The sequence below is a fragment of the Octopus sinensis genome, linkage group LG13 (assembly GCF_006345805.1).
Source record: "Octopus sinensis linkage group LG13, ASM634580v1, whole genome shotgun sequence".
Lineage (NCBI taxonomy): Eukaryota > Metazoa > Mollusca > Cephalopoda > Octopoda > Octopodidae > Octopus > Octopus sinensis.
Window position 1 is genome coordinate 44,787,431 of NC_043009.1, and position 27,887 is coordinate 44,815,317.

General features: G+C 36.2%; 1 protein-coding gene across 2 annotated transcripts in view; it reads right to left on the bottom strand.

Moving 5' to 3' along the window:
* Window positions 1-19,492: 19,492 nt before the first annotated feature.
* Window positions 19,493-27,887, bottom strand: part of LOC115218245 (inositol hexakisphosphate kinase 1) — a 122,052-nt gene continuing 113,657 nt past the window's right edge. For both annotated transcript variants that reach the window (XM_029787980.2, XM_029787981.2), the window contains exons 4-6: window positions 26,597-26,850; window positions 24,287-24,462; window positions 19,493-23,370 (exon numbers count right to left, since the gene is read on the bottom strand). In XM_029787980.2, the coding sequence (XP_029643840.1) occupies window positions 22,828-23,370; window positions 24,287-24,462; window positions 26,597-26,850 (973 nt within the window). In that variant the 3' untranslated portion in view covers window positions 19,493-22,827. The remainder of the gene's footprint in view (window positions 23,371-24,286; window positions 24,463-26,596; window positions 26,851-27,887) is intronic.

The following is a 27,887-nucleotide window of genomic DNA, read 5'->3' on the forward strand; positions in this document are numbered from 1 at the left end:
ACATCGAGGTGAAGTGAAGATGTAACGCGGGATTTGATCTCAAACTTCCTGATCTAAGTTATAAACTAAACGCTACATGTTCACGCTGAACATTATACATATCTGTTTCTTTACTACCCACAAAAGGGCTAAACACTGAGAGGACAAACAAGGACAGACAAACGGATTGAGCCGATTATATCGACCCCAGTGCGTAACTGGTACTTATTTAATCGACCCCGAAAAGATGAAAGGCAAAGTCGACCTCAGAACATTATACATATCTATTATACATTGGAACAACACTACGCACTTAAAAAGGATGGGTACACAGTTTCTCTCGATCAACGGAATATCACTGGTATTCACTTTGTCAATTATGGAGGAATTAAAGATCAAGAGAGTACCATTGGGATTTGAAACCAGAATCAAATGCGCTATATAAATTAAATGCCTTAAAAAACATATGTTCATGTAATGTCATTGAGCAGACCCCTTAGGGCATTAGAAAAATACAATATTTTAGAATATTCGTTTCGGTTCTTTATAGAAGTTCATTTCCCTCCCAGTTCAACTTAACTTTTCATCCTTCTAGTGTCGTTACAGCAACGTGCCAGATAAGTTCTAGGATCGAATCGATAGTAATGCCCCTCCCCTCAAAATTGCTTACTTTTTACCTTAATCGGAAGCCATTGTTTTGCTTTGTTTTGTTTTTGTTTTTTTGTCTTTTTTGGTTTTGCTTTAATTTACGCAAGTTGCGCCCAAGTCTTCAACCAGAGACATCAAGAGACAATATAACACACGAAGTGCCGTGCAGTTGAAAAAAAACTAATACCTGAGTATAAAATAAAATCTTTTCATAAAATTTATAACATGGAATAAGCAACATTGCATTTACATGGAGAAGAATTTACGTAAAATATGAGAGAGCCAGGAAATTGGTCTGCATGTTTGCTTGCTCTTTTTTATATCATCCCAAGTGCTCCAATAACAATAGGTAACGTTGTTGCTCAGAGGTACTACATCCTTTTAATTTCTTTTTGTAAGGCCTTATATTTTATCAATTTCTCAAACGTTTTCGGGGATGTAGTTTTGTCAGCTGGGGCTACAACATCCATCAAGAAACATGTGTTTTCAACATGATTTTTTACAATATCTGATCGGATCGCCTGAATTTCCCGAACAGTATGAAGTTGGTAACTTCAGCATTCCGGAGAACTTGTGGTGGTTTGTGTTAACGGAGAAGGATGTGTATGCGGTATATTGATCTGTATATGTGTACTGAGCAGCCCTCTCATGCCTTTTCAAGAATTCTGCTGGAGACTACCTACCGAACTTAAGCATATCGTTAAGTAGAGGAAAAGAAACCAATCGGGATTCCCTAAGTATCGGCGAATCTCATCGGCCGCACTGGTCATCGCGAGCTGTACCGCAAAGGTCGTACACGGTCGATCGTTTTGCTCGGCTAAGTTCGGAGTTCTCTCGATCGGAGCCTTTCAGAGCGAGTGCCGGGCCCATTTGGAGTCGGTGGCGATCGGCGGTCTTCTTCGGCCCGAAAGCCAGCCTCATCCAGAGATTATGTGGTCGATGTGTCTGGATGTTCTCTGCATACGCAGCACGATGGGCTGCTTTTATGTTTCAAATCATTACACTTGTAATTCCTAGGTGGAAGGTACCAATCCTGACCACAAGAATATACTCCTCAGTTTATACACTGGTAGATAAGGCTTTGATTTATATCAGGATGCCAAGGTCTAATCGGTTATTTGCCATGCAGTGGTTTTTTTGCTCCCATTTCTCCTTAGTGTAGTATTAGATGCTGGTTTGTTTGGCAATATTTTCTTTGTTTTGTTTTTTCAATTAGGGTCGTATTTTCTTCAGGTACTGATTCGTCTAGCTGCATTTTCTGAGGGTATATTATTGCAATTTTATTCATTGAGAGCAACTTTTTGGTATTTCCATGCTTCAGGACAAGCTTCAATATCCCGTCATTTGCTCGTTAAACACAAAGTCCTATGGTTGCAATTTTCAATGAGAATTAGGACTGTATTAACCACCGACAGTCTTCTTTTCTCAGAAAGTATATTCCATATATGTCTACTTTCCGGTGATACGATGGTTACCATCAGCTTTCGGATTTTGACATCACCTTTGTTGATCATAGAGATGGACTAGCTTGAATGTGATAACAGGCATGGCTAACGTTTTTATGGCCTCGAGTTTGTTCTGGCATTCAACTGAGTTTTCAGAATAGCTCTTACTCTACGACAGCATTCTTTTCTCATCTTTTCTCTCATTAGTGAGTGCTTAATTGCATCTTCACAGACACCTAGAAATTATAGCTGCCTTCAAGTTCAAAATTCTTTTATTTTGATATCTCTATCTGGGGTTATGATGCATGTGTTTGATAGTTTTCCCTTAATAAATAAGCTTTGGCGCACTTGTCAAGCCCAAATTCCGTTTTGATGTCCTCACTAAATTTCTGTTTTTTATGCAAAGTTTCAAATCATATACATAGGAAAAAAATGACTGATATGATAGCCTTTTCACATTCTTTGTACCCATGATTAGTTTCATGCAGGAATTTACTAATGAGAAACAGTACTAAACAGAATAACAAAAGCGATAATGAGTCCCCTTGGAAGATTCCCTCATTATTATTGACTTCTCCAGTGTTTATAGTTATAGAATCCGTGTTGAGAATTGATGTCGTTTCCCATAGCGTTATGACATGAAATAAAAAAAAATTCCTGATTATTGGTGAAAGTTTGAATGTCTCCAGATATTCCTCAAACCAACTGTAAAGGGGAGAATAAAAGGCCTTCTTGTAATTTCTCCTAGCTACTGAAAGATATTTTTTCCTGTTGTGGCAATCATCAAGAATCATTTTGCTTATTAACAAGTTCATCCTTGCATCAAGATGACCCACGTTTACAGCTTTTTTGTTCACCAAGAAAAATATTGACATTAATGAGAAAAGCATAAGTTCATTCCATTAGGACAGATGAAAGAATTTTGTACATTGTTTAAACGCATGTCAAAGGTCTGTAGCTTTAAGAGAGTTTGGTTTCATCATTTTGGGGGAGCAAAAAAAGTGGTACCATTGACCAGTGGTCCAGGGGTCATTGACAGTTCCTTCGTAATTACGTTGCAACAGTAAGTTAGCTCTTTGTGCAGATTTGTAAAAATATTATGCCAATACTTTTAGAGTTAATCCTTGCCAGCTGACGATTTGAACACCAAACGTAAGATGATATCATTAAAAACGATGAAGCATTTGACGTTCTGGCGCTCTACCGATTCTGACAGTTCATCACTATACGTTAATAGATTATTAGACACTAAAAGATCTCTTCATTTCAGTAATCACACAGGTGCAATTCTAATTATATCCATGCATTTTTCTCTGTTCCTTTCTCTCTCTCTCTCTCTCTCTCTCTCTCTCTCTCTCTCTCTCTCTCTCTCTCTCTCTCTCTTCTCTCTCTCTCTCTCTCTCTCTCTTTTAACTTCTCACTAGCTCTGTCTGTATGTTTCACCAGCTAACAAGCTCCTCTGCCTCATGTGAATTCATTAATTTCGTTGTTGGCTGCTGAAGCAACACAAAGTCACACACTGACGTACGAAACGTTAGATATTGACATCAAATGTCAGAACATGAAGATGACAAGATATTTGTACATACACACACACACACACACACACACACACACACACAATCCACAAACCCATCCCCACACTCACAAGTAAATAAACTAAACTGATTTTCGTCGGTTTCGACGATGACTATTCCAATAGTTCAATCAACAGGACTGCCTTCTCGTTGAATTTGTAAGCAAATTGCTTGACTATTTCACGGACTCGTGTACCCTCAATATAATTCTCGGGTAACATATACACATGCACGCATATAGATAAAGAACAAGAAGGTAATAAACAACTTAGTAATGTGTATTAAAGTTCTGTTATTAATAGTCCTTTTATTACCTTAGAACTTGTAAAATCAAGAGCAGTAGGATGGGAGATAATTAGTAAATTAATTACTCGGAGTAACTACTCTGAGACGTCATCCATAAGGAAAACAATAAATGATTTAGTATTAACATGATTAATGCAACGATCGTTATAAATAATATCAAATTCAAAATAGCCGCAGTAAGAAAAAGACAATATTAGTAAAGTGTAGGAGACAACTCTGATCATGCTTTTGCCTTATTGAATCTCCTCAGTGAATATAATGAAAGCTGTCAGAACCTCCTCTTGGTAACTTGGATACTTAATCCTTTGTTCTAATGATTTTAAATATATAATTGTAGAGTGAGGAGACAGAAAGGTTGATCTTAAACTAAACAAACAAAAACTACCAGATTTGTAGTTAAAAATTGGGATACCGCCTAAAGGTGTATATATTTTGTCTACTTTTTATTTGCATCAACTAGGCGCAGGAGTGGCTGTGTGGTAAGTAGCTTGATTACCAACCACGTAGTTCCGCGTTCAGTCCCACTGCGTGGCACTTTGGGCAAGTATCTTCTCGGGCCGACCAAAGCTTTGTGAGTGGATTTGGTAGGCGGAAACTGAAAGAAGCCCGTCGTATATATGTATATGTATATATATATGTGTGTGTGTTTCAGTGTTTGTGTTTGTCCCCCCCCCCACCAACATCGCTTGACGACCGATGCTGGTGCGTTTACGTCCCCGTCACTTAGTGGTTCGGCAAAAAGAGACCGATAGAATAAGTATTAGGCTTACAAAGAATAAGTCCTGGGGTCGATTTCCTCGACTAAAGGCGGTGCTCCAGCATGGACGCAGTCAAATGATTGAAAAAAGTAAAAGAATAAACCTTTAATGTTTAGGGGAACAAATCGTCCCCAATATTCATTTTTGAAGTCTGGTGCTTATAAGTAGTTACAGGGACGTAAACAAACCAACATCGGTTGTTAAACAGTGCTTGGAACAAACACGAAGACACACTTATACTCACACACACGACTGGATTTCTTTCGGTTTCTGTCTACGAAATCTACTCACAAAGTTTTGGTCGTCACGGGACTATTTTAGAAGACACTTGTCCATCGTGCCACTAAACCTGGAACCATATGGTAGGGAGGCAAACTTCTTATCGTGCAGCCACGCCCACGCCTATCGGTCACTTTTACCGAACTGCTAAGTTGCGGGGAGGTAAATACACCAACACTGGTTGTCAAGTGGTGAGGGAGACACACACACACACACACACACACATACGATGAGTTTTTTTCAGTTTCCGTCAAACAAATCCACTCACAAGGCTTTGGTCGACCCGAGGCTATAGTAGAAGACACTTGCCCAAGGTGCCACGCAGTGGTATCGATCCCAGAACCATATGGTTGAGAACCAAATTCCTTACCACACAGCCATACCTGCGCCTAGTTGATTTATTTCTCCAGCCATCTGTTACATCGTATGGAGAGAGGAGAGGAGAAGGCTAAAGAGACAATTAGCATAAAGAGTTCAGGATGGGTGCATATACTACGCTTAGTGACAGGCAATGAGTAAAAAAAAACTCTATACCTACATAATTGAAGAGAAAGAATCACAGAGGCGGGGGAAAGGGAAGAGAAGATGTGAATGACATTGTAGCTTTTGGAAATTTGCTTAACTTTATTTTAAGGTAATAATTTTTTTTTTTCTTTTGGACATTATTATTTATTTCATCACTTGGTACAAGTACCAAGAAAAGTGATAAAAGTTGAATTATTATTATTGTAGGTATTCCATATTTTCTGATATCGTCTATGGTGGCAAAAGTGTACTCCGAAGTTATCCCCCATAAAAACGAATAACATTAAATTTGCGGAATCAACCAACAGAATGATATTTCACACAATACACAGAAAGGCTGCATTCGTATTCTTATTACCATAAACATTCGCTCTCCTTACAGAACAGAAGTAACAAGGCGACGAGCTGGCAGAAAGGCGGTGAGCTGGCAGAAACGTTAGCACGCCGGGCGAAATGCTTAGCGGTATTTCGTCTGCCGTTACGTTCTGAGTTCAAATTCCGCCGAGGTCGACTTTGACTTTCATCCTTTCGGGGTCGATTAAATAAGTACCATTTATGCACTGGAGTCGATGTAATCCACTTAATACCTATGCCTGTCCTTGTTTGTCCCCTCTATGTTTAGCCCCTTGTTGGTAATAAAGAAATAGGTATTTCGTCTGCCGCTACGTTCTGAGTTCAAATTCCGCCGAGGTCGACTTTGCCTTTCATCCTTTCGGGGTCGATGAAATAAGTACCAGTTACGCACTGGGGTCGAAATAATCGACTTAACCCCTTTGTTTGTCCTTATTTGTCCCCTCTATATTTTGCCCCTTGTGGGCAATAAAGAAATAAGAAAGAACAGAAGTAACAACGTTTCTATACACTAAGACAATACAAGATCTTTTTGACCAGACGATTTGCAGACAATTTTTAAAGAAATCATTGAGGCAGTCTCACAATATTGCTTGTCTGGGCTATATGTATGTGTGTGAGAAGGAGAGACAGACAGACAGATAGTCATTAGCTCATGAATTTTAAAAGCCAAATACTTCCCACCTTTCTCATTATCAGAGCTACAGTTTCTGTAGTTCCGAAGATATAAATGTCAGATACACACATGATGTGCGAGTGTGTGTAGAGGGGAGTTGTGTGTGTATGTAAGTAATATGCATATATATATATACATATATATATATATACATACATACATACATACATACATACATATATATATGCGTGTGTAATATATATATATATATGCATAAGTATATATGTACATGTATATAGGTATATGCATATATATATGTATGTATAGTTATATATATATATATATATATATATATATGTATGTATGTATACATATGTATATCTGCATATATATGTGTGTGTGTGTGTGTGTGTGTGTGTGTGTGTGTGTGGTGTCTGCATATATGTGTGCGTGTGTGTGTGTGGTGTGTGTGTGGTGTTTGTGTGTGTGTGTGTATATATATACACACACACAAACACCACACATTACACTAACACGCACCCGAGTTAAGGAAGAAGCTAAATATAGAAATTCTGCTAGGTTAAGAAGGAAACTAAATATAGAACAGAGCGAATTCTTTCTCAACGAAATTTGGCAATTTCTTAAAATACTTTACAAATGTAACATGCATACTAAAATTAAGCAGAAATTCAAGACAGTGTTCAGCAAGCTTCATTTCATTATATAATAGACTCCACACAAACACTTCCGAAACGAGCATCTAAAACTAGCAGGAAAAAGTCATATTATATTTAATCAATAAGTTAACCAAAAGGCTAAATCAACGCTTTTAAAGATCATAAAAACTATTTTGGAAAGCAATATGGTAATCGATACTAAGAAAATCACTTGTCACTGTAGAAGTTCAAACAAGTGACTTAAATCGCCGAAGTTAAAATCTCGAACTGTAGGCTTTGTTTGTTTTGGGTTTTTTTTGTTTTTTGTTTTTTGGGGTTTTTTTTTTTGTTTATTTCCTTTTCCATTGCCTCACATGATCAAAGTTTGTGAAGTGATCAATATGAAAAGCGATTAATTTATATCTTAGTATCAGAGGAGAGTATTAACTGGAGAGTTGCAGTTTCGAATTAGTTATAAGTCATTTAGGATCTTTTCGGTTTGAACGGCAGTTTTTTCTAGCGGTGTCATGTGAAATTGTCACCCATAATTATGACCCTAGAATCGATCAATTGCATTTCAATCTGTTTTCGGGTTAGGGTTAGTTAGGGTTAGGGTTAGGGTTAGGGGTGGGGGTAAGGGTATCTTTTTTTCTTAACAAATGTAAATAAACCCAATCTGTTTCTTAAACGAGGGACATATTCATACGGCACAGAATGTTTTCCCCTCAATAGACGTCATTGATAGATTGAAATTGCAGAAATTGAAGAAAAAAAACAACAAATATCTTACAAACTATAGAATTTTCTCAATAAAGCCAAGAGAAAAAGATGTTTTATAAACACATTCTACCAGTATACGAAGTTTTAAATTTTTTAGTTACCTAGAAATTATGTTAAAAACTGCCATTCAAACCGAAAAGATCCGTCATTTAGAGTTGTTTGGGGGCAAAATTATATAAGGGTGTCTTTTTTTTTTCGTACATGACTGCTTTCTTAAGGACGTAACAATGTAGCCAATTGGTTCTGGGTTCGATCCCACTGTGCATCAACCATTGGGTAGAGAATTCAAACACATAATAATTGAAAGTGACTATAAAGGTAATACCCAACACTAGGATAGGCCTATGGCCCGTCAGTTCAGGAGCTCCCTTCTGTTTGTTTGGGTTTTTTTTTTTAGGCATATCTACTGTTCATCGCCGGTTGGCAAGCCTGTCGCGACTTCACCATTCACAATTCTCACATTCACGAATTTTCTGTTTGTTGTAGTCACAACTTTTCCTGCTGACAAACTATTTGTTTATACAGTTTTATATTTAAGAGATCAGGAATTATGTACATTATTTACATTATTTACATTTGACGGATATTTGTCCTCATCTTGTTTGTTGTTAACACAACGTTTTGACTGATATACCCTCCAGCCTTCATCAGGTGTCTTGGGGAAATTTCGAACTTGGGTTCTCATTACTAAGGTATTTTTCGATGTTATTATTATTATTATTATTGGGCATATGGCGTAGTGGTGAAGAGCGCGAGCTAATAACCCCAAGACTCCGAGTTGGATTCCAAGCAGTGACCTGAATAATGATGATAATAATAATAATAATAATAATAATAATAATAATAATAATAATAATAATAATAATAACATCGAAAAATGCCTTAGCAATGAGAACCCAAGTTCAAAATTTCTCCAAGACACCTGATAAAGGCTGGAGGGTATATCAGCCGAAACGTTGTGTTAACAACAAACAAGAGGAGGACAAATATCCGTCAAACGTAAATAAAGTAAACTATTTGTTTTTCTTGTTTGTTCTATTTTCTTACCATTCTAATTTTGCAGTGCAATTTCATATGTCCTGTAAACCCGCAGCGAAAATACTTTGCTTTTTTGGTATAGACAATCTTTTTTCAGGTGCATCTCACGACATGCCATACATGGGTCTACATCCCGATAATTTTTTCTGTTTTTCCTGCAACACTTTATTCGTCTTCCTACTTTTTTGCACTGGTCTTATGTGAAAACACTCTTTCCGTTGAATTTCTTCCGTGTCATACCTTAATTTTAATATTATGTCACACACTTCCGACAGTTTCTGCGATGTCACATACTGGTTCATTTCCAGTTTTGTTAGAATTTCCGTTTGGATTTCTGCATCCCTTTTATCTGTCAATCCTTGCGCAAAAATCAAACACTTTGAAAGAATCTGGAGTAAGCATATCCAGCCCACATCTCTCACATTCTTTGTTGACTCTGTGTAAGTAGTGAAGTCGGATCTTTTTCCTTTTGAACGGCAGACAATTTCTAGTTAACTAAACACTTTAAAACTTCGTATACTGGTAAAATGTGTCAAAATAAAACATTTTTTTTCTCTTGGCTTTCTTGAGAATATTGTAATTCGTTTGTTTAACGTAGTTTGATTTTTCGAATTTTAACCAATCCTATGCTCTCTTTTGAACTAAAATCATTTGCTGCGTCTAAAACTGAGACAACATCCTGTAACTAACCCTAACCCTAATTTTTTTTTTCTGGACGTAATCGATTGGTTAAAATTGCCGAAATGCTCGGATTTTCAGACGAAATATCTTACAAACTATAGAATTTTCTCAATAAAACCAAGAGAAAATGATGTTTTATAAACACATTCTACCAGTATACGAAGTTTAAAACTTTTTAGTTACCTAGAAATTATGTTACAAACTGCCGTTCATAAGGAAAAGATCCGTGAAGTCTTCATCTTCGCTCTCTTCTATGTTTAAACATTCCCATCTAGTATTAAACAGTGAGCTCTTTTCACTAAACATTTTGCACAAAATATCAACTGTGTCAGTGAAATTTTGTGTCGGATGCTTTTTTTTAGCAATATAAAATTACTATACTTTTCATGCTCTGCTGTCGCTAGTTTTCCTAAAACTAGACGCGTTTTCATTCCGTACGTCCAATCCTGACATTCTTTTTCAAAAATTTGTTCAAATCTTCGAAAGAAAACCTCGAAGATTACTCCTTCTTCAGTGTCATATTTGAATTCGCTTATGGAATTTCCTACATGGTCAGGCGAAAACGTATTCTCTGGTTTGATTATCAACTTCCTTCATTAGTTGTAAACATTTGCTGCTTGTTACTGTTCTCGTTGTTCCTTGAGTTCTTGTTGTTGTCGCAGTTTTTGCAACTCAACTACCCCAGCTAACAAGTCTTCCATATTTTACGATTTTCGTAAGTTGCACAAGATTTTCGGGGTTTTTTTTTTTTGTTTTTTTTTGTCGAGTTATTTAATTTTCCAACGTGAATCAGTTTAGACTCTCCCTGTGACTGTTTTTTCTATTTTTTCTATCGTCTCTTATTGCCGAACCGCTATGTTATGGAGATGTAAACAAACAATCACCAGTAGCAAACGGAGGTGGGGATGAACACAGACACAAAGACAGACAGACAAAAAGATAGACAGACACACACACATACACATATATAATACCAAGAAGTTTTCACTTGCTTCTGTTATAAAATAATCCCACAAATAATATTTCCATAATTCTCAATCTTAATATATATAGGAGCACTCCGTCGGTTACGACGACGATTGTTCCAGCTCGTGGAATTAACGTGCAAGTGACTGAGCAATCCACAGACACGAGTACCCTTAACGTAGTTCTCAGGGAGATTCAGCGTGACACAGAGTGTGACAAGGCCGGCCCTTTGAAATACAGGTACAACTCATTTTTGCCAGCTGAGTGGACTGGAGCAACGTGAAATAAAGTGTCTTGCTCAAGGACACAACGCATCGCCGGGAACCGAACTCACGACCTTACAATCGTCAGTCGAATGCCCTAACCACTAAGCCACGCGCCTTCACTCAATCTTAATATATATTTTGATTAGCATAGAACAGCAACTGTTGCCACATGCTAGATTATGATAATGGAATAAGCAGATGTGCTCCAAGAGGAAACAGCTGGGATTTGCCGTAATTACATTCTATAATATATAATAAATATGTTAAATTTGAAAATTTGGGGAAAAGAGAAATTCAAATTGATGATAAATTTTCAGTGAACGAACATTTGTTATTCTATACCAGGCTCTTACATGAAGTGTTAATGGGATGGTAGCCTGTTTTTTTTTTTTATCCCGTGAAACTTCATAGATATATATTTATATTTATATATATATATATATATATATATATATATATATATATATATATATATATATATATATATATATATATATATATATATATATATATATATACATATATATGTGTGTGTGTGTGTGTGTGTGTGTATTTAGGCGCAGGAATGGCTGTATGGTAAGAAGCTTGCTTCCCAATCACATGGTTCCGCGTTCAGTCCCACTACGTGGCATTTTGGGCAAGTGTCTTCTACTATAGCCTCGGGCCGACCAAAGCCTGGTGAGTGGATTTGGTAGACGGAGACTGAAAAGAAACCCGTCGTATGTATATATATATATATATGTGTGTGTGTGTGTGTGTGTGTGTGTTTGGCCCCCACCATCGCTTGACAACCGATGTTGGTGTGTTTGCGTCCCCGTACATTAGCGGTTCCGCAAAAGTAACCGATATAAGTATCAATACTAGGCTTACGAAGCATAAGTTCTGCGGTCGATTTTGTTCAACTAAAGGTTGTGCTCCAGCATGGCCGCAATCAAATAACTGAGACAAGGAAAAGTATAAAAGAATATATATGTATGTATGTATGTATTTATGTATATTGTTTTGAATTTGGCGCGAGATTATTCAAAATGTAACGGATTACAAATAGCCGTGATGGATTTTTTCCTTTTAGGTAGAGAGATTTGCTGAGGAGAATTGAGGTGCTAGCCAGAATTCGAAACCATGATCCAGGTATATCTGTTACCTCATTCTACAGCTTTTTAGCTGAGATAGTATGTTAAATTCCGCTCGTTTGTCCGATTCGTGTTGGTCCGTTACATATTTTCAGTGAGATTGGTGGTTATGAATTTTTACTTTCACTTTCTAGCAAGCTAGTGTTTCTTGTGCCCTCTAGTATAATCATGATTTTATTGTATAGCTGTTTAATGCTAATATCGCTTGCTGCCACTAATGTTATTATTGTTGTTGTTACCAATTATTTGGATTTGCCACGGATAGTAATAATAATAGTAATTTCCTTAAGAGTATTTGCTTGAATATTTACTCACGTTATATATATATATATATATATATATATATATATATATATATACATATACACTTACATACATACATACATACGTACTTGCATGCATACACATACATACATACATACATACATACATACATACATACATACATACATACATACACACATACATACATACATACGTACGTACGTACGTGCGTGCGTGCGTGCATGCGTGCATACATACATACATACATACATACATACATACATACATACATACATACGTGCATGCATGCATGCATACATACATACATACATACATACATACATACATACATACATACATACGTGCATGCATGCATACATACATACATACATACATACATACATACATACATACATACATACATACATACATACATACACACATACATACACACGTGCATACGTACATATACATCTTTTATTTCTTAACTCTTTTACTCTTTTTACTTCTTTCAGTCATATAACTGCAGCCATGCTGGACACCACCTTGAAGGGGACAAATGTAGACATAAACACACACACACACACACACACACACATGATTTTGACGTTGGTGGGGTGTTGAAACATGAGAAAACGTTCAACAAAATATTTGCAAATATCCAACCATGTATTGCAGGGGAGGTAAGTTTTACTAAGTTTTGAGTTGTGTCCCTTATATTGTGAGTGAAGCCGTCACAGACGGGTAACTTAAGCATTAATTCAAAGGTTAGATTTATTCGTTGGCTACAATGGCATAAGTTGGCAATATTTTATGTAATCGAGTGTTAATTAAATAAGAATCCGTGTATAACTCATTCTCTTTTATCAGTCGTTAGATGAGTAAAAACAAAAATGTTAAATAACAACAAACTACGTATAAATCGTTTGGAGTGTGAAGGGAGGTAACTCTGTGCCACTTAAAACGTTCCGCGTGATTCTCTAGTGATTTTGTTATCCACCGATCTTTACATATAGAGAATTACTTGAATATTTATGTACATTGTACTCTCTAAAGTGTATGCTTGTGCGCCCTCTCACGTTTTGCAACTACTAAAGAAAACGATTTTTTAAGAAAAAGTCGGATTTTTTTAACATGGACGTGTTAGCATCGATGCACGCTTATTTCGCAAAAAGAGGAAATTTGCTAACAATGGAGAGTTCCTGCGCATGTTGACAGCTAAAAGTTAGCAGCAGCATTGCTTGTGTAGCTGTTACCGACAATGGAGTACTAACAATTTGTAACATTAATGGATTATCCGAGATAGTCAATGTGGCTGTGAAATCTTGCATTTATTAATTTCAACTCTTTTTATTAATAATTAATTATTTCTTTCCGGGTAAATGGACATCTAACTGTTCAAAGAAGACTTCAAAAGTAAATAGCAGAGATTTAGCTTGAAAATGCACAAAAGGTCGCATTGTGGTGTTATGAAGTACAACTTCCACTTGATTTTCTCCCCTCCATACACACACAAGCATGTATCTGACTCATACATTGTTCGCTTTCCAGACATTTCTACATTACTGCATGTACTTTATATGCACTTTCTGACAAGTTGTGGTGCACTTGAGCACTGTATACAATAATTTCATTATTATTATATTATTATTAAAGGACATTCGTGTTGACATGGTTGCTAGATTAGGAGATGACACTCCAGCTTCATCAACAGTGCAGAAGGGGGCAGCTGAATTTAGGAGAGGAACGGAAAATCACAGAAGATGACTCATGGTTTGGATGAGGAGAATATTGATCGTGTTCACTACTTGCTAACGGATGATGAGCGATAGACCATACACCAAATAGCCAATGCTATATCCTGTGAGAGAGTTGCGAATATTCTGCACAATGAACTTGGCATGATAAAGGTCTCTGTTCGGTGGGTGCTGCGCCTTCTGGCACCTAATCAAAAGTGCACCAGGCTGATCACATCACGGGAAAATCTGACATTGTCTGAATCAGATCCAGTTGGTTTCCTTGAACGCTAAACTAGGATGATTGTTTGGTTCATCACTTTGAGCCCGAGATAAAGAGACAATGCAGTGGAAACTCTCCTCCTCTTCTGCTCCAAAGATGGCCATAGTTGTTTCATCTACAGGGAAGGTGATGGCCTCAGTTTTGAAGGATGCAAAAGGCGTTGTGTATATTGACTAACTTTAAAAGGTCACATCATCAACAGAGAGTAGTATGCCAACATACTGAGGCAGTTACAAAAGGCTATCAAGACCAAATGCCCAGGAAAACTGATGAAAGATTCGGCGAGCTGGCAGAAACGTTAGCACGCCGGGAAAAATGCTTAGCAGTATTTCGTCTGCCGCTACGTTCTGAGTTCAAATTTCGCCGAGGTCGACTTTGCCTTTCATCCTTTCGAGGTCGATAAATGAAGTACCAGTTGCATACTGGGGTCGATCTAATCAACTGGGCCCCTCCCCCAAAATTTCGAACCTTGTGCCTAGAGTAGAAAAGGAAATATTCTTGCTTCATTAATACAATGCTCTAGCACGTAAGTTCTTTGTTTCAATGGCTGCAGTGCATGATTGTGGCTCTGAATCAAGAGAATAAGGTGAATGGTCAGCACCCTCCCTATTCTCCTAATGTGGCCCCATCTTATTATCATCTGTTTTCCAACATACAAAAAACACTTGACTGAGAATGGGTATTGTAGTGATGATGACGTCACATCGGCAGTTGATGACTTTTTTTACCAACAGGTTGAAAACCTCGTCACCAATGGAATCTAAGCACCGCAAAACCGACAGAAGAAGTGTGTGAACCACAAGGAGGACTATGCTGAAAAAATAAACCTCATTTGGTCTCATTCCATAAAGGTATCTTAGTCATCTTTATGAACATTTCAGTCGACTTTCTTATTCTTCGTTGAGATGAAAGTAGTCCTTAATATATTCACATTTGCTTTCCATTCTTGCTGAATTCAATAAAATGTTGCTCATTAAGTTAATGTGATCTTTACTCCTACTATTGACTCTGAGGCACCACCTTGAAGGATTTAGTCGAACAAATCTAACCCGATCGTTTTTTGTTTGTTTTTTCTTGGAGGCGGAGGTGAAAATCTAGTACTTATTTCATATGTGACGGGGATGTAAAAAGACCAACACCGTTTGCCAAGCGGTTTGAGTAGCACATATTTACGCACGTATTTACGCACGAGTCACACACACATACACAATCCCCGCATATGTCAGATTACTGATGATCCCAAAGAGTATGCATAACTTATTGCCGAGTGATGTGCTGATATTTCTACTGTTGGAGAACCAGATGTACCATCTTCAGTGCTACTGTGATAACATCTCAAGCATGCACAAATACCTTCATATTATACGAAATATTAATTCTGAGTGGGTATTGCGATATATTCATGTAGCTGGAGCTTCTTTTTTATTGGTCGTGGTTTATATTATGGTTTATATATAATTACTAGCAATATCGCCCGGCGTTGCTCGGGTTTGTTTCGACCCTTTAGAATTGGAATTTTTGAAAAGTAAAAATTTTGCATTATGTAGCTTGTTATTCTCTTTAAGTGAACATTTTTCTGGTTGAAATACACCGAAAAATGGCGACACAGCAGTAAAAAAATCGTAATAAATAGGGATTTTTAAAACCCTTTTTTATGTAAATAATTTTAGGTCTTAACATGGTCCGATTTGAATTGTATCTTCTACGGAATGAAGAGCAAACCTTCTTCTATCAAACTCTCAATTTTGGTCAACTTGCGCTGCAGGGTCTCGGAGGAGATAGTGTTAGTTGAAGGCTACCAAACCTGCCACACACAGACAACTTCACCTTTATATATATAGATTTATACTCGGAATGTGGGGGCAGTATTATATATTTTGGTGATATTGGCCGGTTTTATTGGATATGTATCACCTAGAGGAGAAATGCCTTTTTGAGGGGCTACAGTCATTAATAACTGGGTTTCAGTAGTTCCACATATCGAGGAGATTTTATTGAATTTGAAATTTCTTCTTTGTTCTTGATAGTGTTGCTTTTCTGCTTCAAACGCGGCGAGCTCTTTCTATGCCCCATTTTGACTACTTTTTCAATTTTGCCTTTGGGTATCCATTTTACCCCAAAACAATGGGAAAATTGCCAGTGTTATTCCATAGTTCAAAAAAGAAAATTAACAGCACATTATCTGTCAATTACCATTGAGTTAGTCTCATAAGGTGTATTGCCAAATTAGTGGAGTCCTGTATCAGAGAGAGTGACACTCTGGAACTTCTAAAACTCTCGTAACCTTATTCAATCCACACAACCTCAATTTATCCCTAATTTCAGCTGCAATTGCCGACTCATTGAATTTCTTGAAGACACCGCCTGAAATCAAAGTTGGCTGCTCATGAGTAAATGTTATCAATCCCGATTTCGCCAAAGCCTTTTATTGTGTCACTTGACTTTTGTCGAAGCTCTCGGCAATGGACGTTGAAGGCTGTTTATAATAGGTTCACCGAGTTACTTCCCTTAGTTATATATTAAATGGCTGAATGAAGTGGTTTTGAGATACTAGCATGAAGTATCTTTAAAAAATGTAAAGAAATTGGAAGATCTTCCACAAGATGACTAACATGGAAGTGAAGGACATCACGAAATATTTGTGTGGTGGATCCAACTTAGCGAAATTGTTATTGCTAAGCCCCCAATGTGAGATTTCACGAAGTAGCACAACACTTCAAGTCCACTACCAAAATGTAGTGTTGGGTACACAACAATGTACATAATTATTAATATTATTATTATTATTATTATTATTATTAAGGCGGCGAGCTGGCAGAAACGTTAGCACGCCGGACGAAATATTTGGCGGTGTAGCAAGTAGCCATTTTAAAATAGGGCGCCAATTTGTGGTAGCTGGCAATATGACGTAATGTCGTATTACCGAAGAAATATTATTGTCGTTTTTCCATTGGTTAATATAACTGCTCGTATAAGAATTCTAAGAGTTACTTAAAGAATATTTGTATTTGTAATTTCGATTCTTTAAAGTCAAGTTGAGCAGTTATAAAAAACCCTGGATTTTAGGAAAAACTTCAGTGTTTGTTGGATGTAGCTAAACTCCACGACACGCAATCCTTTGAGACATTGGTGATTTTTCATGCCATGTCGGGGTCACCAATTTTCCTATTAATATCACTATAATAGAACAGGCAGCAACATAATTTAATCCAGCAAATACCCACAGCATAATCTTGTACATAACTTTGATATCCAAGCAGCCAAGCGGAAATACCTTCACTGGAATCAATGACATTATCGAACGAACGACAGTGTCATTTATATGGTACCAACTTTGGGATCGACTCAGTATGGAAAAACGGTGTGGAACATGTCTTATACTCTACGTCATTCGTCTTGTGAAGAAGCCTACACAAACAAGAGTAACAAAGAATAAAATATCTGAGTGTGCATCCTCAGCTGTTGGCGTGAGTAGGAATGTACTTGCGCAAGACTATACTAGATACATAAATGTATCTAATTCGAACTGGGTCACTTTTATCCTATTTATCATAATTTATATAATTTTTATTCTGTAATTAGTGCACTATCGCAGTAAGGGAGGTAACAACAATTACCATTAAAGAAGGATTATCTCCCTTTGAACACATATGTATAATGTTGCTTCAATTCGGATTTACCCTTATCTGTGATCCTTGGATAGGAGAATGTCAAAAGCAATTCCTGATCAAAGAATTAATGAATTATTTGCTAAAATAAAACACTCGCTACTAGGCCATTATTTTCAATTTCATTAAAGAATCTATTATCTACCTCTCCACGTTTCAACTCTCTCATTTCAACTGGTAACACCACCATCATGACACATGCCAAGAGAAATGCAGTATATTCACGTGTCTGAAGATTCTGTGAAAGACTGAAAATGAATTTAACTATTTTAGAAGTGACTTAAGTTTTGTAATACACACTGTGCTATAGATAAGTTCTTGTCATATATATATATATATATATATATATATATATATATATATATATATATACATATAGAGAGTCAACAGTTGAGAGATGCTCAGTATAGAAACCAGTAGTGCTCAAATGATTTGAACTTACACTCCAAAATCTTTAACAACGATCAAGTCTGCAGGATAAAGATCGGCGCTCTATTTATATATATATATATATATATATAACCCAAACAGTTTATTTGCATTATCATCTACACACACATATATATAGACGCATAAATATGCATATATATTTCTGGCAAGTATGTCTGACGAGTCATCTATATTGCCAAGTACATGCGTAGACCCTAAACAAATAGTAACTTTCTGACCTGTTATACGCCATAACCAGGAATATACTACACAACTATTTATATATATATATATATAAATATATCCTTGAAATTTGTTTATGTGAAACGTTTTTGAGTGCATACATAAAAGGCTCCTATGCTATTTATTCAGGCTACTGCTTATTATTCCTATCTTCCAGAGTAATTTTATGAGATGGCTATGAAAATCCATGGATATTGCAAATCCTATTTGTAATATGGATGGGAAAAATACAGCAACTAAAACGTGAGGTTTGTGGAAACCTATGTAACGATGCATTAAAGGATTTATGAATTTCCATCCAAAAGTTACTACTCTATAAATATATACATACAGGCATACCTCAATCTATATTGTTTCAGGTTATATCTTTTTGGGCTTTACATCTTTCTTTTTAAGAAATTAAACTCAATTTCAGTTAATTCATCTGATTTTACATCAGTCTCAGTGGACATATTTAAAAGCAGAAACATTTTTTTGTAAAACACCAATACTGAAATTGAAGATCAAATAAAATACATGTGAAAATAATATGTACAAACTATTTATTAAAAAAGAAATATGCTAATAAATATTTTAAAATGATTTTAATGTCATGTCATTTTTGTTTTTCTTTGTGAGTTAAGTCGCATGTCTTGGAACCAATAACCAACATAAGTTGAGGTATGCTTGTATGTGTGCGTATATACGTATGTATGCATATATATATATATATATGTATATATATATATATGTAGATATATACATGTTTATATAATGGGTAAAAAATACCAAACAATTATTTCACTTTAAAATAAATTTAGACAAACAACAGAACACAAGACGCAATATTTAAATTTTTTCGAAATGAAAACAAGAAAACAACAGATTAATATTTTTGTAAGTTTTAAGAAATAAATGAGCATTCAATAAGTAAAAAAAAAAACATTTTAAAAACATGTGATAGGACCCTATTTGTGTGGGGAGGAGGGTCCTGAAACATAATTAGCCTCACACTAATTAAAAATAATGTTTGTAGTAAGGTGAAAGAGAGAGCGAGAGAGAGAGAAGGAGGAGGAGGCAAGAGAAATAAGAGTTAAAGAGGTGAGGTCTGGAAACAAAAGAGGTAGCAAAAATGAGACGGGGGGGTGGGGGAAGTTCCTATGTACATTTGGTAAGTTGACAAATGGCAGTGGTCCAGATCATGATTCTTTTCATTCTTTAATATGTCTGTGCGTCCTTTGAACAGCAAACCATTTCTTTTTCCAGTTATATTCTCTTATATTTTATGCTTTGTTCCTTCATGTGTGTGTGTATGTGTGTGTGTGTGTATATATATATATATATATATATATATACATATATATAATACACACACACACATATATATATATATTTATATATATATATATATAATTTTATCTCGTCCCAACTATGAATTTTGGTCATTCTGATTGTGGTGCCTGCCATAGTGAGAATTTAAAATCGCTTGACCAGAGACAGAGTGTGCTGACAAGGAATATGAAAAAAAAAGAGAGAAAGAGTTATAACTTCACAAACTAAATGAAGAGAATTTTGTGCAGAGGTCAGAGATCAGCAGTGTGAATTTTCACAGTTTAAAAAGGAAAACATTACTTTTATATGTCATTTAACTTTTCTTTATAATTTTTTTTTTTTTTTTCATATATGGGTGTTTCCTTTTTGGCTTTGCTTTTTTTATCTCTTTTTTTTTTGTGAAAAGTCATTTCACGCTTCAGTTTGAATTTTCTTTTCAGTTGCTTTATTTTTCTTTATATGGATACTTGAAGATTGTTGAATGTATCGGTGCCACAGACCTCCCCTCTTTTACTTATTAACATAGTTATTTGCCCTTGAAGAGAGATGAGTCAATGGCACTCCTGTAGGTGAAACGACAACTAATAAAATCATTAAGAGGGCCCTGTACAAAGTAAGTTTGTTCTAAATGGAAGAAAGGGGAGAAAACCCCACAGCAATTGGCCATAGTTTTATAATTTGTTCTGCTTGCAAGCTGGCACACAATTACTGGGAGCAAGACCGATACTGAACTAACTAATGGTACACATACTCACATGATGAACTAACTAATGATACAGAGGACTAACTGTAGTAGTACTACTACTAACACCTCGCCATTACTTTATCTGTGTGTTTGTATTTGTTTTGCTTTTCTTTTTGTCATATATTCTCTCACACGGAGACATATATGCGATCCTTCAACTTATTACATGCAGCTCGGAGAGGATCAAATTTCCACCACATGAATATATATATATGTGTTCTCTTGAAAGTGGTAGTTGCTGTATATCTTGGGGACTGTTTTGAACGAGCAGACCTATTATCAAAGGCTTTCCAGCCATGACTATTCCATCTTTCTGTGTGTATAAATATATATATATACCTTGGACAACACTGTCCATGTGATGTTCATTCTTTAATACAGCAGAGTGTAATTTGAGAGAGATTCATTGCTATTTCTAGCAGGTCAAGCAACCACATAGAGGAAAGTCTTATATGCATAAGAAATTCCTGATCCATAACAGCATTAATATAAATACAAAGGAGATAGACTTTGGCAGAGGTATAATTCTAACAAGACTAATTCTGTATTTTATATTTGTTCTGCTGACACAGAGTTCAATAAGTAAATAAGTTCATATATGTCCCATGTACAAACACAAAACATGAAGACTACAAACCTACTCAAACAGACAAAACTAAAATACAGGAGTTCGTGGCCACCAAAGCCACATCCTAGTTTGTAGTATTACATATTTGTCTGATGTTTCACAGAAACAAGCATTTCTTGTGATAGGGTTAAGATTGTGGAATATTTTAAAGGAATTTAAAAATATAGAAACTGAAACCAATTAATTACCTCCCGAAAAAAAAAAATTTAATTCTTTTTTTTTAAAAAAAAAAACCCAAATCCTTGATTCAGCAAATTCGACCCTTTAAAAATGTTGATTTGAACATTCACCAATATTTCTGTTTATTTTCGACAGTTTTCATCTCCCCCAAGACAATAAGTAGATTATTGTTATCATCGTCATCTTTTTAGATATGTTGTCACCTAGACGCTCTTCGTTATTGCCATTGTTCTCGTTCAGGAAATACCTGTCTGTGTCTTAAAATGTTCGTTTAGTCTGGAGAGGAAAGGGAGAAAGAGAGACAAATAACGTTTGGACAAATTACCAACAAGTCGAACTAGTTTGTGGACTATTTCGAAAAAAAAAAAACTGTCAAAGAAACTAAAACATGTTAGTAGTTTCATGAGGAAGAATTGTTCCAGTCAAGTTCATTGTTTCATTTCAATCCCATGAAAATATTTCCCTTGTATTTCAACTCTTTTTTTTTTTTACATTCATTTTTTTTTTATTATTATTATTATTATTGTCTTGTTTTGCAAATCTCTTCTGATACAGATAAGTTGCAAGATTTGGATCAATATATTCTTTGCAGTGTTCATAATTCAACATTGCTCTCAGTCTAAGAATTTTGATCCTTTCACTATTTTTTTAATTCTTTTTTTATCACATTACAAAAAAAAAAAAGACATGTTATTAACTGAAGTTCATAAAATAGAAATAAAATAAAATTAAAATAATAATAATAATAATGATAATAATAATGATAATAATAATAACCCGTGAGGTCAACTTAATTTGATCCAGGTACTAATCTTAGCAATTGCTACTTTTCAGGGTCGGCACACAGGGACACCTAGAAAGAAAAGTAACTTGGTGCTAAAATGGCAAGAAATCACTGCAAATATTGGCAGCTAAGGTGTGTATTCCATTGTATGAAGCTACTGGACTATGCCATTTTGGGGTTTGTTTTCTTTTTTCTTTTACTCATATCAGTCCCAGAATGCAACATCCATTCGTCTTTAGATCACTGATATGGTAAAGAATTCTTAGATTTGCTAACCTTCAATTATTGTTATCATTAACCCTGCAGTTCACCATGTGAATGTAAGTGCTACATGTATTGGTTTATTCGTTCAGGGCCATTTTTTTTCCATTCTGTTATTTCAATTTTTTTTTACATTCTAGAAGATTCTTCACATACTGATCTCTAAGAGTTCTTTAATGCAACAGTATAGTTTATCTTCTGTTCTATTTAAAGAGTTAACAATGAAGATCCTTTCTGGCATAGCTTCTTGGTTTACATTTTCTTTTTCTTGCATGCTCTACCCAGTTCATATCAGCTGTGGCATTGTTGGCAACTGGGGGAATAACGATCGAGAACTTCCTTAAAAGAAAGAATGAGATTACTAAGTCCAAATAAATATCCTTGGTCGGGGCCTCGGTGAGTGATCTTGTCTTCACGGAACCCACGGTGAGTGGAATGTGCAAAATCAATCATGCGTACTTCCACTTCAGGATAGTGGTCATGCCACACATGTTTCATTCCATAACTGTGTTCTTCTGGCGAACTGTTATCCAGTAGAGAAGTGTGATGATGATGGTGATGATGATGGTGATGATGATGACGACTGCTTGGTGTTTCTGTTAAGCCATCATACATGACCAGTAACGAGCTGGTATAAAATCGGAATGTATCTCGCTTTTCAACCATTTTATACAGCTGCTTTAGCCGCCAAATAATAGGTTCAATTAAATCAAGACGTGCCTCAACACCGTTGTGTAAGAACTTGTACAGAGTCTCTTTGAAACCTTCAACATTCAAAGAACGGCCATCATACTTGTCTTGGTACACATACTGCCCTTTATCTACATGGTAAACCTGAAGAAACAGAAAAGAAGGAAAAAAGTTTTGATTAGCAAAACCAGAACAATATTTATACTGGTTTATAACAAGGAAAGGGAAATAATAATAATGATGATAATAATAATAATAATAACTATAATAATATAATAATAATAATAATAATAATAATAATAATAATAATAATAATAATAATAATAATAATAACTATAATAATAATAATATAATATAATAATAATAATAACTATAATAATAATAATAATAACTATAATAATAATAATAATAACTATAATAATAATAATAATAATAAACACTAGCCATGAACAAGGTAGCACCAATAATCATAAAATATATAAAACATTTCATGAATAAATGGCAGACAGTGCTACAGATCTAGGCAAAAGATGGACTCATAAAACCAAAGCCAACTCCATTAGAAGAGGAATATTCCAGGGAGACACACTCTCTCCACTCCTTTTCTGCTTGGCACTGTAACCCTTATCTCACATGCTAAACAGAACTGGATGTGGATACAACTGTTATGGCAAAACAATCAGCCACCTCTTATATATGGATCATCTAAAGCTGTACACCACAAATGATAAACAGCTGGAAACATTACTACAAACACATATATGACAGGCTTCCTTCAGTTTCCATCCACCAAATACACTCACAAGGCTTTGATCAGCCCAGAGCTATAGTAGAAGACACTTGCCCAAGTGTGCCACACAGTGGGACTGAACCCGAAACCATGTGGTCGGGAAACAAGCTTCTTACTGCACAATCAGGCTTGCACCTATGTTAGATTTATGCATTAAATCTACTGCAATGTAAATAAGGCATACTTGGATGTCCAAGAACTAAGTAAGTATTAAGTTAAAGAATGGAAAATGGGAAATAGTAAAAAAAAACAGAATATAAGTAATCTCACCTTCATTCCACAGACTCTGACGCCAAGAGAACTTGATGTACTTTCTTTACACCGTAAAATCTTTTTCTGTTTCTTCTCTTCAGACTGATCATCTCCATGTTGTCGTGGACCCATCTTAAGATCAAGAACACAAGGATAATGGAACTTGGCAGCAACATTCTCCAACAATATAAATTCTGTAGAGATATGGTTAAGGAACACATTGTGTAATCTTTATGGAGCATATAAAGCCAATTCTTATACAAACTTATAATGGAAGGCAAGGTTTACGATACCGAGTGAATATCGCCTTCTCCCATTATATCTTGTTCTTCATGTAGTTTAGGCTCCGGCGGGCGAAGAAAGAAGTCTTTAAGTACAAATGCAATTTACAACCGGTTTATTTACAAGTTTCACAGAACAGGTGAAGTGCATTGCTCTCAGCAACCATCTCGAGCTGTGTGTATGGTGTTGTATCTCCATTAGTGTGGACACATTGCCTCTGGAGGTACAACATGCAACAGGCCCAGCCAGTGAAGTGTGCTCAGCAAGCACTGCAGCAAAGAAGCGGAGAGAAAAGAGTGAATCTATTTTGCCCTTATATACAGTTTGCCATCATGAGCCTCGTTGTGATCTCGCACATGGCAAATGGATGCAGGTGAGGTCTCACTCCAGTCTTGGAGATGGCAATGGCTGCCATAAGATCTCATCCAATATGGCGCTGACTGCTTGTGCCGCTACAAACTAGAGGAATTGTTGAAATGTTCAAAAGGTCATAATCTTTTGGTAAACGACTAACAGAGAGTCTTTATGGATAAAAACATTCAATTTACTGCAAAGTAGATAAATATTCAATTCTATAATTTTATTACTTATCACAAAAAATCTTGGACATTATGTCAGTTGTTGCTGTTTAGCACCACATGTTAGTCCTGATCATCAACAGTGTTCCAACTATGACCATCCTGTCAATTTGTATAACCAAGACTACATTATTCAATATGTCCTTCAGCTTTTTAATAAGATATTACAGTTTCATTTGGAGATATGGCTGCTGTTTCTAGCAGATCAAAAGATCATAAAACAGCTGCCTCATTTTCTTTCAATCCACTGAATACTACTACCTCGTTAACTGAGTTTACTTAATATGATACAGACATATGCACCTTTGCAGTAATTCTCCAGCAGGGTCAACATGACACAACATGTAGCAAGACTGGCCCTTTTTTTTAACTCAGAGGCATAAATAATAGTCTGTAGAAAACTGGGTTAAAAAAAATCCCCTGGGTGGAAAAAAAGACGTGGGCTTGAGTCCCATGGCTAGCCTTCAACTTTTCTCCATCCCATCAATTTTTTAACTCAATATTCTACATGGTATTGTTTACAGCTTTATCTACTTCGAGTTCTGCTGTTAAATGTAATTTATTATATATATGTATATAGAGATGTGTTAATGAAACCATTATTAGAAGGGTGGAACATCGACCATCATCATCGTTTAACGTCCGTTTTCCATGCTGGCATGGGTTGGACGGTTCGTCTGGGGTCTAGGAAGCCAGGAGACTGCACCAGACCCCAATCTGATCTAGCAGTGTTTCTACAGCAAGATGCCCTTCCTAAAGCCAACCACTCCGAGAGTGTAGTGGGTGCTTTTTACGTGCCACTGGCACAGAGGCCAGAGGAGCTGGCATCGACCACAATCAGATGATGCTTTTTACATGCTACAGGCACAGAAGCCAATCAAAGTGCTACTGGCATTGGCCACATTCTGATAGTGCTTTTTACGTGCTACCAGCACGGGGGTCACAACTACAATTTCCATTTGATTTAATTTTGATGTTGATGTACTTAACTCAATAGGTCTCCTCAAGCAGGGCATGTCACACTATAATCCAAGGTACTTTTGAGTGGGCTGGTTATGCAACACTGGTGTAGGTTACAGCTGTGGACTCACTTTATTTGCCGGGTCTTCTCAGTCACAGCATACCGCCAAAGGTCTCAGTCTTTTGTCATTGCCTCTGTGAGGCCAGGTGTCATTGCCTCTGCGAGGCCAGGTGTCATTGCCTCTGTGAGGCCAGGTGTCATTGCCTCTGTAAGACCAGGTGTCATTGCCTCTGTGAGGCCAGGTGTCATTGCCTCTGTGAGGCCAGGTGTCATTGCCTCTGTGAGGCCAGGTGTCATTGCCTCTGTGAGGCCAGGTGTCATTGCCTCTGTGAGGCCAGGTGTCATTGCCTCTGTGAGGCCTGTCATTGCCTCTATGGAAATAAAAGACAACACAGAATAAAAGTGATGTACATAATAGATAAGATATATAACAGAACAAAAGGATACTGTAACAGTCTGAGTGTCCAGATTTCAATAATTTTGACAACTGCATTTTCGGACACCGTATACTCCATGAAGGATGGAAGTTGTCCTGTCGATGAACATCAAATACATCTTCTTCTTCCTCTTCGTCATCTTCATCGTGCTCATCCTCATCATCATCATCATCATCATCATCGGTATGTACTATCTTCTTATCCGCCCGGGAAGAATTCCGTCGTGCAGCCATATCTAAACTGGAGCTTCGCAACAGATGAATGCTGAAGATAAAAGATTAGGAAAATTATATATACATACATAAATACCTAAATACATTATATATATGTGACTAAATACCAAAATACAAAATTATATATACATACATAAATACCTAAATACATTATATATATTTGACTAAATACCAAAATACATTTAAGTTACACAATCTGTAATTCTTGCTACCCTTTGACCAAGTACTTAACCCTTTTTGATACCACCCTTGGTCCGCTGATACCAATTCCCTGTTTTAAAGTGATCTAAATTAGAAAAACTTTCAACAAAGTTCCATGTTTATTTCTACTCCAAACATCAGATTAATAACAGTTTCAAATTTTGGCACAAGGCCAGCAATTTCGGGGAGGGAGTAAGTCAATGAAATTGACCCCAGTGCACAACTGGTACTGACCTCAGAAGGCTGAAAGACAAAGTCAACCTCAGTAGCATTTGAACTCAGATCGTAAATATGGACAAAATGTTGCTAAGCATTTTGCCCAGCATGCTAACAATTCTGCCAGCTTGCCACCTTCACATCGGATTATTAATGACAATCTTATTTTACTAAATTCTTAATTATCTTTGAAATTAATGAAAATGAATATTTCTGTAGAACTATGAAATTATCAAGGAAAAAAAGCTTTCAGGCAGAATTCCAAAGGTTTCAATAAAGTAAATCAGGTTACTGCATTCCTAGAAAGAATTCCATTTAAATAGGCCTTGTACTTTGATGAGTTTATATTATAAAGTACAATGGATAAGACTAGTACCAAATGAAATTAAGGTAGCAATGTTTTATTTTGTTGTTTTTTTTGTACTCTATTTATCTTTTTATAGTAGTGGTAGGAGTATAGTGGTGGTAGTGGTCGTGGTGGTCGTGGTGATGATAGTGGTGATGTTGGTGATGACGATAAGGTGGAGGAATAAAAAGCTTATTTTAAGATACTGGATGTATTTAAAAGACTAGATTCATCTTGTATGGGTAGTGGCACCCGTAGGAAAATACAAATAGGCAGAGAATTTCATGGGTAGGAGAAAGGCCCCA